Raw genomic sequence first — 13,712 nt, 5'->3', positions numbered from 1 at the left:
TATCATTTTGTACGCATTCTCTTTTACTCTCTGTTCTCGCTGCTAACAAGATCCTATTATTTCAACCCCTATTTTCACCTGACATATCCAGAAATTGCTTTTTGCGCACAATACATCGAGAATTTGATTCCGGAGACAAGAATAGAATTTTCGTTCTCGTAGCCGTATCCTCGTCATCCGATTGTCATTATTAACAAGCATTTATCGTGCTTTCCAGTACAAAAATTATACTGCAAACTAGTCGTAAATCAAAGAGAAGAAAGTGAAATCGTATTAATTGCTCTCTTAGGTACATTTAACAATATTATTTAAATTGTCAGTGTCCCTTATCACAATCGGATTAAGGATTGTGTCTTTGCACCACCGCAAAAATTCAGTGCACGTTTAATGAAGAGCGTATATTGAATATCAAACAAGAATTATTCAAGAGAATATTAACACGTATACTTAGAGCGAAGAAACACGAATCAAAACGAGAATGTTTTTTACGTACATCTTAATTCACATGGTGAGTGTTTGAAAATGGTTTCTAAGCGAGAAGAATGCTGATCGTTTAGTGAACGTACGAAAAGGAACGCTAAAAGTGTACTGATTATTCAAACTGATGGGAAAGGTTGAATCCGTGAAATCCTTAATGGAAGAAATGCAAAATAAAAGTGATAGAGTCTAGCTATGTAGAAAAAAGGATCAGAAATGTAAAAAATAGAAAATACACGGAGATACAAATACGTCCAAACAAACACCATGCGCGCATCGCACAAGAATGGCAGTATATCGGTATGTAATATATATATATATACGTATATAATACCAGTAGATCGTGAAACAAGACGCAATTAAATTGCTCAGAAGAACTGGAAGCTGCATCGAATGCAATTAACTATGAATAAACGCGTTTTTATGCGCCTCATTCGCTCTTTCTCGCGTGCATGCACTCTCTCTCATTCATTCGCATCCTCATGCCATCTCTTTTGCTCTGTCGCTCACGCTCTCTTTTTCTCTCTCTCTCTCTATGTCTCTCCTTCTACAAGCTAAGTCTGCAATAAAGAGGCAGAAAAGAATTTCTGCGAGGTACACTATCATAAGAAGAATGATGACACTGAAATTACAATAACATTAAGGAAACTATCGGGCGAAATACTTGGGTGACTTTCAATGGCGATTCGGTTTCGCAGTAACACAGTTTCTCGAGCGTTCTCCTCTTTCGCACGTTCGTTTCGTATCGGTCGCCGTGTTACGTGGACTTCAGAATACATATACATATATAATTCTCTCTCGCACATTACACCCGACCACGTCACTCACTCAGCAATTAAATCACAGACAATGTATATAATGATGGTGATTAACAATTAAAAAATCGTCAACTAGCGTTACCTATATTAATACGGGATAAATAAAAGTTATTGTACAAATTAATATTATGCATTCAATTATAACAAAAAGGAAAAGAAAAAACACTGTATTTCGTTTTGAACGGTAGTAGAGACATGCGAATGTACAAGTGTGTGCACGGACACCGTGGTTTTTTCTTTCTTTTTTTTTTTCTTTTTTACCTCGTTCACCGTTTCTCCCTTTTCAAAACTCGGATGTCAATCATTTGACTAACACTTCTTTCTCTTCTTTTCCGTTAATGAGTTCTTAAAACGTTTTGTATTTCTTGCTTTCGTAGAACATAGACAACTGTAAAAGAAGTACACTTCTGTTACTCTGACGCCACGCCTCCACCTCCTTTTTGGTCGCCTTGCACACTTGTTGCAGCTGAAACGTTATCAATGGAAACTGAATATTCCACTGTTTCGTAATATGGTTCGAATTAATCAGAATATATGTACCAATAGACTACATAGCGTTTTCCTGATGATTCTTTTGGAATAGAAGAGTTTCCTCAAAGATGTATTGCTTTAGTACTTCCTTTGGAAGATCGTCCAGCTCCATGTCAAATTTAAATGGCTCTTCTGCGACAGGCTAAAATAATTTGCACGTGTACGTAATTCTTTAAGTTTGTACAACGTTAAGATTTAGCAAATGTGTTCATACTTCATCAGCAGGATCGTAGTATTGTTCCAGGTAAGGATGCGCTAGTGCGTCTTCCACGACGATCCGTTTGTTAGGATTGAACGTTAACATTTTATCTAAAAGATCCAAAGCTCGTGGATCAGCGTCTGGAAAGAGACTCGTCCATGGAACCTTTGGCTTGTATGGTAACGATTGTAAATAATTTCGTGCCTGCGGTAGAGAATATAAATCAGTAAGTTGAGTCTACAGATACTATAGTATTGATGATACAAAGAAATACTCTATACTTTTTCGTTTATAATGCATTCAAGATCCTCGGGAGATGGTGATCCAAGAATTCCTAGTATATGATTCAGTTGGTCTAAATAATGCTTGCCAGGAAATATTGCTCGTCTTGAAAGCATTTCTGCAAGAATGCAACCAACTGACCAAATATCTATTGACTTAGTGTAACCCTGTGAAAAGGAGTAATCAAATGCAGTGTGCTCTGTTATATTATATTATTGCTAAGTTGAATCTTGAAATCTAAATTATTGTTTACCTTTGAATTGAGCATTATTTCTGGAGCTCTGTACCATCTTGTTGCCACATATTCAGTTAGGAAGCCAGCATGATTATGCTCCGGATCAGCAACTCTGGCTAAACCAAAATCACAAATTTTAAGGTCACATGTGGTATTCAAGAGCAAGTTGCTAGGTTTCAAATCTCTGTGCAACACATTCGCAGAATGAATGTATTTTAATCCTCTCAGTATTTGATAAAGAAAATAGCATATATGATCATTACTAATAGCCTGAAATTAAAAGATTAAATTTAGATGTGCTGTAATTCATAAAAGTTTCTATGCAAAGTATTACTATGCCAACCTGTGTCTTAAGAAGTTTATAGAGATCAGTTTCCATTAGACATTGAACAATATATACATCTTTCATTTGTTCTATGGTAGGTGCCCTTAATATATCCCTTATATCTATTATCTATAAAAGAAGCAAAAAGTCAATATGGCCCAATAACCAACCAGTCTCATGAGTCATAAAAAAAACACTCACATTTTCATGCTTAAACCTGGTTAGAATTTTTATTTCCCTTAGGGTTCTCTGGCTATATGTTTGATGCTCAAAGGGTGATATTTTTTTAATAGCTACCTTTGTTTTTGTTACATTATCATAAGCAGATCTGTGAGGAAAAAAAGTGTCAAGAGATATAAAAAATTATTTTATGATCTTTCATATACAAGAAATAAGTTTATAGGAACTCCAAAATAAATTGGAGCATCATTGACCAACAATGAAATATTCATAGCATGATATTCATGTCCCCTAATCTGTACCCACAATACAGGAAGTGGTCTCCAATATCACAGAATCTTCTCAGTAAATTCAATTTAGAGTATCCTCAACCATACTGCCTGTCCCATTGAAATCATAAAAAGTACTTTTTAAATATAGAAAAAAGAATTAGAATCCGTAAGTATAACTCTCATGGAATGAAGTTAGATCCATTATCTAAACGACATATTAAAAAGGAAGCCCTATGTTCATTGTTCTACTCTCAAAACCAACCTAACTTCGTTAAATTATTCCAGATCGACTATTTCCTGCAAAAAAGAGATCCATCAATTCTGCTTAACGAAATCAGTTATAAAACATTCCTAGAAGCCAATCGCGATCTTGTGAAACGGTACGGCGATAAGAATGATAAGCAAAAGATAAGTGACAGTAAAGAAGGAAGTCGTGACGCTGCACGCAAGTAGACGGGGGTTCGAAAGGGTGTGACAATCGTGTTCAAAACTGGCGCCAAAAGGCGACGACACATAACGATGAGTAGTACTTAATAACGGCTGCATACGGTGCCAGGACATGAGTAAAACTCAAAGGCACACATTATGGGATCAGAATTCAGGTGAAGAGGACAGAAACCGCCTGGCAACTAAATTTTTGATTGTTTATCTTTCGGCCTGTCAGGCAGTCGATACGTGGTCGAAAGCTATGGGCAGTAGCAAGGGTAATTGACTCGAAATTACTTACACGACCATCCCATAGGCACCTTCCCCCATGTACGATAAATTCGTGTATCGCGGGCCAACCTCGAACGTTTGTCCGCGAACGACCTCGCAATTCGGATTCACACTTGCTGAACCTTCGCCCGCCATTTTGACAACTATTTTGCGGCTCCGGCGAAGTCAAGACGAGCCTTGCTTCTTAGCCGATTCGCCACGAACTAGGCAGGAATAAGAGAGACTAGTGGGTACATTTTTAGTCTACTCGCATAGTGATATTCTGGCCACGGTTATTGGACCAACAACGCATGAACATGGACCAACAACGCCAATGGTAATCTGTGTTAAAGGTTTCTATAGCTTCCATTTGAAACAGTTATCCTAATACTACTTTGAAAACATCATACCCCTCCTCTCAACTCCTCTCCACACCACACTACTACACGTTACTCCACGCTACTCCGCACTACTCCTAACACTATTCCACACTATTGCAGACTACTCTATTCTACTCTACACTACTCCTGAAACTACTCCACTCTGCTCCACACTAAGCTACACATGCTCCCTCGAGACAAACACCCAGCAAAACGTGAGCTTAACAAAACCACAATTATTTTTTTTTATTTCTTCTACTCGCGAAAATGGGATTTGACAAGTGGCTCCATCTAGTGGTGAAAGTCGGAACTAAAATAGGAAACAATATTTTTAGTTCCACCTCTTCACCGCTAGATGGTGCCACTTGTCAATTCCGAAAAATTTCCAAAAGTGATCCTTGCGAAAATGGTAATTGACAGGTGGCGCCATCTATCAGCAAAACTCAGAACTAAAACAAGAAATTTTATTTTAGTTCAGGGACCTCGCCGCTAGATGGCGCCACTTGTCAATTCCGAAAAATTTCCAAAAGTGCTCCTCGCGGAAATGAGAATTAACAAGTGGCGCCATCTAGCGGTGAAAGTCGGAACTAAAATAAGAAATGATATTTTTAGTTCGGCCCTGAGCCGCTAGATGGCGCCACTTGTCAATTCCCATTTTCGTGGGGAGCATTTTCGGAATTGACATGTGGCGCCATCTAGCGGTGAAAGTCGGAACTAAAATAAGAAATGCTATTTTTAGTTCGGCCCTGAGCCGCTAGATGGCGCCACTTGTGAATTCCCATTTTCATGGGGAGCATTTTCGGAATTGACATGTGGCGCCATCTAGCGGTGAAAGTCGGAACTAAAATAAGAAATGCTATTTTTAGTTCGGCCCTGAGCCGCTAGATGGCGCCACTTGTGAATTCCCATTTTCGTGGGGAGCATTTTCGGAATTGGCATGTGGCGCCATCTAGCGGTGAAAGTCGGAACTAAAATAAGAAATGCTATTTTTAGTTCGGCCCTGAGCCGCTAGATGGCGCCACTTGTGAATTCCCATTTTCGTGGGGAGCATTTTCGGAATTGGCATGTGGCGCCATCTAGCGGTGAAAGTCGGAACTAAAATAAGAAATGATATTTTTAGTTCGGCCCTGAGCCGCTAGATGGCGCCACTTGTGAATTCCCATTTTCGTGGGGAGCATTTTCGGAATTGACATGTGGCGCCATCTAGCGGTGAAAGTCGGAACTAAAATAAGAAATGCTATTTTTAGTTCGGCCCTGAGCCGCTAGATGGCGCCACTTGTGAATTCCCATTTTCGTGGGGAGCATTTTCGGAATTGACATGTGGCGCCATCTAGCGGTGAAAGTCGGAACTAAAATAAGAAATGATATTTTTAGTTCGGCCCTGAGCCGCTAGATGGCGCCACTTGTGAATTCCCATTTTCGTGGGGAGCATTTTCGGAATTGACATGTGGCGCCATCTAGCGGTGAAGAGGTGGAACTAAAAATAAAATTTCTTATTTTAGTTCCGACTTTCACCGGTAGATGGCGCCACCTATCTATTTCCACCTTCGCAAGTAGGAATTACTGAAGCAATTACAGGGTAGCAACTTGAAGTATTGAATAAAATAGAGTATGTGAAAAGTGTGGTGTGATGTAGAATGGTATGAGTTGGTTTAATGTGTCGTAGAGTTGTGTGGAGTGATGTGAAGCGGTGTGGAGTGGTATAGAGTCGTGTGTAGTGGTGTAGAGTCGTGTAGAGTCTTGTAAGGAGAAGTTGTGTAAAGAAGAGTGAAGAGGTATGAAGTTGAGTGAAGTGATGTGGTGATGCGTTAGGCATTGATGACTACAGTTGAGTAGTGTTGAGTAGTGTTGGATAGTGTGAAAGTATCGTTGGATAATGTTGAGTAGTGTTGAGTAGTGTTGAGTAGTGTTGAGTAGTGTTGAGTAGTGTTGGATAGTGTTGGATAGTGTTGGATATAGTATTGGATAGTGTTGATAGTAGTGTTGGGTAGTGTTGCGTAGTGTTGAACAACTAATTTAGACTAAATCGGTAATGTAGGGATTGACACACAAAATAAAAAAAGGGCTAGCTAGTTCTCTGGTGGGGAATGAAAAAAATACATCAAGTGACAGGTCTACTCTATACTTCATCAATGAAAATATGCTATATAATTTGTCCTGAAATTTTCTAATTAGAATGTAGCAATTTATTCTAATAATAATTTACTAACATACAATACCTAGGAGTAAGGGGTGTCGTACTCACTTTACTATGAATTCTGTTTCGGAATCAATAAGAATAGATTCGATACATATGAAAAAGTTTGAAGAATTTCTGAAAATGATTTTACAAAATATTGAAGGCAAGATTTGCTATTTGTGTAAAATAAAAATATATATACATCGATATATTATCAATTATAAAATTACACCATGTCCATATTCCCTTGCTCTGATTTTAAACATCATTTTTATTATTTGCAATAAATAATATAAGTAGATTTTTTCTGACTTCTGAATACTTTGTCACCTTACCTGCAAGAATTTTCTTAAAAATACGATAATTCCTCTTCAAGGACAATTTATTTTTGAAAACAAAAAAGAACATTGAGTCATGAAGCACTCTCTATCAAACGAGGAATTTAGCGTTCTTTTACATATCTTAGATTTTCCATTTTGTTAAACTTTTTCAATAAAATATGCAAGCTAATTTGCTAACAGGCATTCATCATATTTCCAAAACTAATTTCAAAATAAATGTTCTAACGGAATCAGATGTTTCCAGCACTGCTTACCATAGAATTACAGACTTCGTGGTGAACATCTCATAACAATATCGAATTCATCTATCCTACAAATTTTTAAGAGTACCTGAAAAAAGCACTTCGTGTATACCCTAAATAATTGATAAGGAACACCTGTTAATAATGAAGACGTTTCGAAAATAACGTATGGTCAAATCAATTATATAGTTTAATAAACCGGACGAAATGAAATGTCGGACGTTCATACGGCTTTGAGAGCTGGCGATACATCTAGCGATCAATAACATTTGATTAATCTTTTATAAATACATGTTAAATAGGATGGCTAATAGAGAGACGTCTATTAATTCAAAAACCTCGGATGATCACAGTGTCGAGGTTCGTATATTCACGATCTTATATTTTCCTTCTAAACCATTTCCTACTGTAAATCATTATGTTTGGTTTAGGCACTGGCAGAAGTTTTTCGATGTTTCATTTGTATGGAAAAATTGACGGACGCACACCTGTGTCCTCATTGCAGTAAATTATGTTGCTATACCTGTATCAGGCGATGGCTCACAGAGCAACGTTCCCAGTGTCCTCATTGTCGGGCTTCCTTGCATTTACACGAATTGGTAAACTGCAGATGGGTGGAAGAAGTGACACAACAGCTTGATACTCTACAAGCTGTTGGTGCATCTAATTCTAGGCATGATGAGTCTGATAGGGACAGGTACTCTATTTGTAACTCTGTATACTTATGTTTTTTGTTATGTTAACTGTTCTTAAATGAATGTTTGGGTCTCCTTAACAGGTGTACTGTGCATCATGAGAAGTTGTCTGTGTATTGTTGTACTTGTCGCAGATGTATATGTCATCAATGTGCTTTGTGGGGTGGTACTCACTCTGGTCACACATTCAAACCATTGGAAGAGGTTTATGAACAACATGTTACACAGATAAAGGCAGGAGTAGGACAACTGAAGAGAAGATTGATGGAGTTCATAAGCCTTGTTCAGGAAGTGGTGTGTGGGAGCTTTATATAAAACAGTTTAGTATTTTATAGTCAATATTTTTCATTTTTGATTATCCTCCAGGAGCGTAATGTTGAATCAGTGAGAGCAGCAAAAGATGAAAGAGTTAGGGAGATCAGAAATGCAGTAGAATTAATGATAGCTCGTTTAGACTCACAATTGAAAGCCAAATTATTAACATTGATGGGTCAAAAAAATTCATTGACTTTGGAAACAGAACACCTGGAAACTATGTTGCAAGAAGTGGAATACCAGCTGAATACTTGTACTCGTTCTGAACTCATTGGCAAGAGCCCTGATCTTTCAGTAATAATACATCACATGCAAAAAAAACCAATGTGGAGATTTGTAACTGCACCTGTTCCCGCAGATTTCCATAGGTAAAGCTACTGCCACATATAATACAATATTAAATACAATAAAAAAATAAGCGTTTATTTATTATTACAGTGAAATTGTACCAGGATACGATAGCGCTACTTTTGCAATGCAAAACTTTACTCAGTTGCAATTAAAAGCAGATCCAGTTTACTCTGCACCCTTGCATGTGAATGGGTTGTGCTGGAGATTAAAAGTATATCCCGATGGTAACGGAGTTGTTCGGGGAAACTATCTCTCCGTTTTTTTAGAATTGAGCGCTGGTCTACCTGAAACATCGAAGTTCGTACAATGAATGACACTATCCTGATTGATGAAAATGCTACGATTTCATACTTTTTTCTTTCTTTTGCAGATACGAGTATAGAGTAGAGATGATTCACCAAGGATCTCATGATACGAGTAAAAATATCGTTCGGGAATTCGCTTCTGACTTTGAAATTGGTGAATGCTGGGGCTACAATAGATTCTTTAGACTAGATTTACTCGCAACCGAAGGATACTTGAACACAGAACTGGATACTCTTATATTGCGGTACATTTAATGCTTCTGATATTCAACTACAGTTCCTTACATTTCTGTTTAAGTTGTTATATGAAAATGGGTAACAGATTTCAGGTACGGCCGCCGACGTTCTATCAGCGTTGTAGAGATCAACAATGGTATATTAGTCAACTAGTTACAGTACAAAATCAGTATGCTACTCAGATCAACGAATTGAAAGAGGTAATGTCTAAATTAAAAATTCCTGATCACATGTTTACCTGTAACTAAGATGATTCTTCGCAGCGTTTGGCGATAGAAATATCACGAAATGCCATGGCAGCAACCAGAGTACCTAGCGGAACAACGTTATGTGAACCAACGTCGAATGTAACACCTTTGACTATAATACAGTCGCAAGCTGCTGGAGATCCGTCGCTCAATTCCACTTCTACTCGTTCGAACGAAACATATCCAAATGGCACGTCTGCAAGGTGCATCATACCTCTTTCTCGACGCTAATATTTCGTACTATGCACAAATGAGAAGTAATATATTTTAATACATCTTCTTTTGCAATAGATCGCTGCAGAATGTGCTGCCTAATGGAGGTACAAGTGGTACCATCTCAAGAGATCAATTAATGTCCAAGTGTGAGTTAGGAGAACTTTCTAACATACGCCCCCTTGGATCTTCTTCGACGCTGTCTTCCATCTCGTCGAAAACGAGTTTGAAACAACATAGAATGAATAACTTGAATGTTATTGAACCTGAATCGTCCAATCTACATAGTACAAACGATGGCCCCGCAGGAGATTGTCATGCCACGGGCGCTCATTCACCATCACCATCATTTTCTTCGCCGACGGTACTTAATCAGCAACCACTGAATCCTCTATCTAATAGCAGCAGCAGTGAAAGCGGAGTAAGACATATATATCGTGATCTAACTTGAATTAACTTGCGATTATTTAGGCTGAGTGTAATTTAAATCGATACTTTTAGGAGTGCAGTGAGCACGATATATATTTGGATGAATGTGAACACATTGAGCCACATTTAACACTTCTAGACGATAATTCCAACGATGAGAATGACGTGGATGATGAAACTATGTCAGGTATGGGCTAAAATCTCCGATTCATGGTTTAGAAGTGAACAATGTTATGTTAATGAATTAGGTGTCAGTTCAAACAGAGGTTCTATAGATGTGCAAAGGTATAGGCAACGAGAGGAAAAATTACATAAAGGTGTTGAAAGTGAAAAACCCACGAATGAGAAGCTAGATGAAGATTTCATGAAAGAGGATCCCACCTCCCAATCTCCCGATCACTTCCAAGCTATTTCATGAGAAATTCTCTGTCTTTCCTACCCTGAATCAATCACTGTCCTATATTTGGTTTTGTAGCGAAATATAAATATGTCTGTACATACATATACAGAAAGATTTGCAGGCATTTCAATCGAAAAATTCCAATCGCCAATTTTATTAAATCGGAAATACTTAAAATCAAAGCGCGTTATATTATTCGTATTAAAATATTTGTTTCAGTGGTGTAGGTATACATTTTATTAATACCTATGACTTTTACAGGAGAGAACGACGTAGAAGAACAGAGAAACCGAGATAGTACTAGTGATAGTTGCAGGTATTTCTTTCGTTTAATAAATTTTGAGTCTCAAATGTTGTGTAACATTATCTGTATTACCTTATATATCGCTGTAGATGGCAAATGGATATAAGCTTAGAGGAAGCTCAGGTTGAAGTGTTGCATCTATTCGAAATAATGGACAGAAAGTCTGCCTGGACATCTCTGTGCTTCAATCAACACGTAGATGATAACTGTGATTCTAGAACCTCATTAACAAGCCTGCCACATCATACATCTAGCCCTTTGCATTGCAACGGGACACTGCCAACTCATAATTCGTCTGCATTTTCACACAAGCATCATGAACTTGACGCAGCGCGTAATGAACAATTTGGTAGCGGCAGATCGAAACTGGGTCAATTGCCTAGTATCTGCCAGCAAGAGATTTCTGGTTTGAAGGCCTGCGGAAGTCAACAAGGGATTCCCAGTTTGAAGGCCTGCGGAACTCAACAAGGGATTTCCGGTTTGAAGGCTTGCGCAAGCCAACAGGGAATCCCAGGTTTGATAGCTTGCGGTAGTCAGACGAGATCTGAGTCATCTCGTTCAAACTCGATAGACTGTGAAAAGGATTTTCCAAAGATTTCTGTGGCCAACAAAGTGAATCATGAGTTAGAAACGTCCAGGTCGGACTTAATAGTACCAAATGGTAATTGAAATCAGTTCTATGTTCGTAATTTACTATATTTAATCGTGCAATATGATATCTATACATTTTTAGTAGTATTGGATAGTAACAAAACTGTATCCAAGCACCTTTTACGACGACAATCATCACCGTCATCATCTGCCAACGTTAGCGTAATGAGCAATGATAACAGTAAGACATCTGAATTTGAATTATTACTAGAGGCTATTCGACTGCTTCCAATATCTAAGAACGACACTGCCACTTGTTTTAGTAAATTAAGGTATGGATCTTTTTGAAACTATTTTTTAGAAACGAAAAAGACCTCAATTTAGTGTCTGTGTCTAGAACATACTTCTGAGAATATAATTTCCAGGAAAAGCATTTCATCAGAGGGGAAAAGTAATGGGTGTGCCACTGCCAATATCAAATCTACTACGCTTTCATTAGGATATGACAATGGATCATCGTCTACGAGCAATGGAATAACAGACGCTATACCGAGTCCTAATAATTATAGCTGGTCTCCGATGTTGTATCAACATACACACAGTAACTACAATTATTTGTAATACCAAATTCATAGAATACAAAATTACTGAAATCATATTCTTTTAAGTAGGTCAGCAGAGTGTTTTAGAAAGTACTGTACAAGTAACTGCCAACGATACTGCCAATAAATCTACTACTGAAAAGTGAGTAGTACTTAAAGCATTCAACATTGTTCAGTAATTCGGATATGCATTTAATAATTATAATTAAAATATGCTTGATAATGTTTAATATTACAAAATTGCAAAGTGCGGAATACTTGTGAACACAGAATTAAAATATTTTCACTACACAGGTCGTTAGAAGAAAGTAATTCTCCGAGTTCTCCTTGAATTACAGCCGTCATACCTATTGTTACAACTATACTGTGATTTTTCTTTATCTGAGCATCAATAATTGTTATTAGAAACGATAGAAAAGTTTTAAAAACGCTAAGATCCAGAGATCTGATTTTTGGACGTATTAACATGGTAAGTGTGATAAGGAAATTGTTTTATAGTAGTAGTTTACACTATTTACATGATATAAAAAACTCTGTATAGGAGATTAGTGTGTTGAATACTAAGTAACACGAACTGATTCGTTCTTCCAGCTTGAGGAGCATGTATAAAAAAAATGACTTAATATCATTCCATAGTGAGTAGCGCAATTTACATTATTTATCATTATTTATTATTCGCGTGTGTTATATATTTAGACAAATTCCAGCTTCTTTAGATGTGATCATTAATATATTGCCGATTAAGTATGTGACACATTTTACTTTTATTTGTTCTTAAATGGTTGTGGTATTATAAGTATTAAAAAGAAAAACAAATTTAGTACTATTTTTTATGTGATTGTGTGTAAGTTAAACACAACCCATGACAATGCAATAAAATAAAGTGTTCTAATAAATAAATTTTTTATCATTTCAAACGTGTCTACTGTCGGGCGTTCAACAGTAAACATTTATTACATGATACTTATGATCATAATAAACTTACAGAAATGTCAACTACCTTCTCACTTCGTTTATAAGTAATAAGCATATTCATATAGATCTATATCACATATCAATGAACGAATTAAAAGTCAGAAGATATTCCACGTTTCTGAATAATTAACATTATTTATAAAATGTAGTACGAACTTTTTTGATGTTACAGTTCATAAGTATAACTTTTGATATCTTAACGCTATAAGATAAACTGTACAAAATCTATTATCATATAAATTTCGTTCATTGACCTATTCGTACATACAACTTTCAATTAATACAATAATTTACACTTGTTCTTATTTACAATAGGTCAAGCTTTATAAAACATGAGAAATACAAAAAACAGCATTTATTAATTCTTTTTGTCTTCTTCTATAAAAATAATACAATCTATTAAACGAAATACCTGTACTATGCAGTATAACGGGCACTTTGTTTTTTTATTATTATATTACAGTAATAAAAAAATAGCTCTGACAATCCCTTGACAATCTCATTATTAAATTAATTTGTATTTTCAAACGATGCGAAGAAATATCGAAAATAAGATAATTAAACACTATTTTATACAAGAAATTTTTACTATATATAGCATTAGTCAAAACAAACCGAGAAAGTGCGCACATGTGTGCGCGTATATACACAGACAATCGTCTATATATACATATATACATGGTAAACCAGAAATTTACATTAGAATTCGCGAATATTGGCCATTCAGATTCGTTGAAAGACAGAAAGTCTACTAGATAGAAGAGAACAATCCTTGCTGGTCAAAATTCGTGAAGTTCATAATATACAACAATAAAACATAACATGAATGTATTACATTGAGCAATTCATGTATATGTTACCATTTGTTAAGCGCATTTGTTCAAGAGAGG

The 13,712-nt window shown here is 36.7% G+C and overlaps 2 protein-coding genes across 6 annotated transcripts; one reads left to right on the top strand and one right to left on the bottom strand.

The window, feature by feature from the left end:
- Positions 1–1,621: 1,621 nt before the first annotated feature.
- Rl (Mitogen-activated protein kinase rl) lies at positions 1,622–4,171 on the bottom strand. The gene is made up of 8 exons (XM_076377185.1): positions 4,047–4,171; positions 3,069–3,195; positions 2,886–2,996; positions 2,561–2,812; positions 2,307–2,474; positions 2,041–2,229; positions 1,836–1,968; positions 1,622–1,761 (listed from the first exon to the last, which is right to left on the bottom strand). The coding sequence occupies exons 1-7, from the start codon at positions 4,169–4,171 to the stop codon at positions 1,843–1,845; spliced, it is 1,098 nt and encodes a 365-aa protein (XP_076233300.1). The 3' UTR covers positions 1,622–1,761; positions 1,836–1,842.
- Positions 4,172–7,239: 3,068 nt separating this feature from the next.
- Positions 7,240–12,751, top strand: LOC143178072 (uncharacterized). 5 transcript variants are annotated; one of them, XM_076376509.1, is made up of 17 exons: positions 7,240–7,517; positions 7,589–7,854; positions 7,987–8,146; positions 8,219–8,535; positions 8,606–8,815; positions 8,889–9,068; positions 9,146–9,260; positions 9,324–9,511; positions 9,600–9,942; positions 10,023–10,137; positions 10,612–10,666; positions 10,744–11,315; positions 11,388–11,577; positions 11,671–11,846; positions 11,914–11,989; positions 12,142–12,316; positions 12,439–12,751. In XM_076376509.1, exons 1-16 carry the CDS (start codon positions 7,449–7,451, stop codon positions 12,176–12,178), a joined length of 3,069 nt encoding a protein of 1,022 aa, XP_076232624.1. In that variant the 5' UTR covers positions 7,240–7,448; the 3' UTR covers positions 12,179–12,316; positions 12,439–12,751. The 5 variants fall into 5 exon arrangements, with proteins under 5 accessions (XP_076232624.1, XP_076232622.1, XP_076232623.1 ...); XM_076376507.1 differs by having other exon boundaries at positions 7,936–8,146; positions 11,391–11,577; XM_076376508.1 differs by having other exon boundaries at positions 7,936–8,146; positions 11,917–11,989.
- Positions 12,752–13,712: the final 961 nt, after the last annotated feature.

This window comes from Calliopsis andreniformis, chromosome 4, assembly GCF_051401765.1.
Source record: "Calliopsis andreniformis isolate RMS-2024a chromosome 4, iyCalAndr_principal, whole genome shotgun sequence".
NCBI lineage: Eukaryota > Metazoa > Arthropoda > Insecta > Hymenoptera > Andrenidae > Calliopsis > Calliopsis andreniformis.
The sequence above is the reverse complement of the archived record's forward strand: the minus strand, read 5'-3'. Positions and strand labels throughout refer to the sequence as shown.

Bases quoted from the DNA above. Each gene is read 5' to 3' on its own strand.
- LOC143178072 (XM_076376505.1), top strand. From the start codon at position 7,449: ATGTTAAATAGGATGGCTAATAGAGAGACGTCTATTAATTCAAAAACC. The intron at 10,138-10,611 runs GTATGGGCTAAA...TGACTTTTACAG, and splicing joins GGATGATGAAACTATGTCAG to GAGAGAACGACGTAGAAGAA. The intron at 11,578-11,670 runs GTATGGATCTTT...TATAATTTCCAG, and splicing joins ACTTGTTTTAGTAAATTAAG to GAAAAGCATTTCATCAGAGG.
- Rl (XM_076377185.1), bottom strand. From the start codon at position 4,171: ATGGCGGGCGAAGGTTCAGCAAGTGTGAATCCGAATTGCGAGGTCGTT. The intron at 2,997-3,068 runs GTGAGTGTTTTT...CTTCTTTTATAG, and splicing joins CCAGGTTTAAGCATGAAAAT to ATAATAGATATAAGGGATAT. The intron at 2,475-2,560 runs GTAAACAATAAT...TCCTTTTCACAG, and splicing joins AAATAATGCTCAATTCAAAG to GGTTACACTAAGTCAATAGA.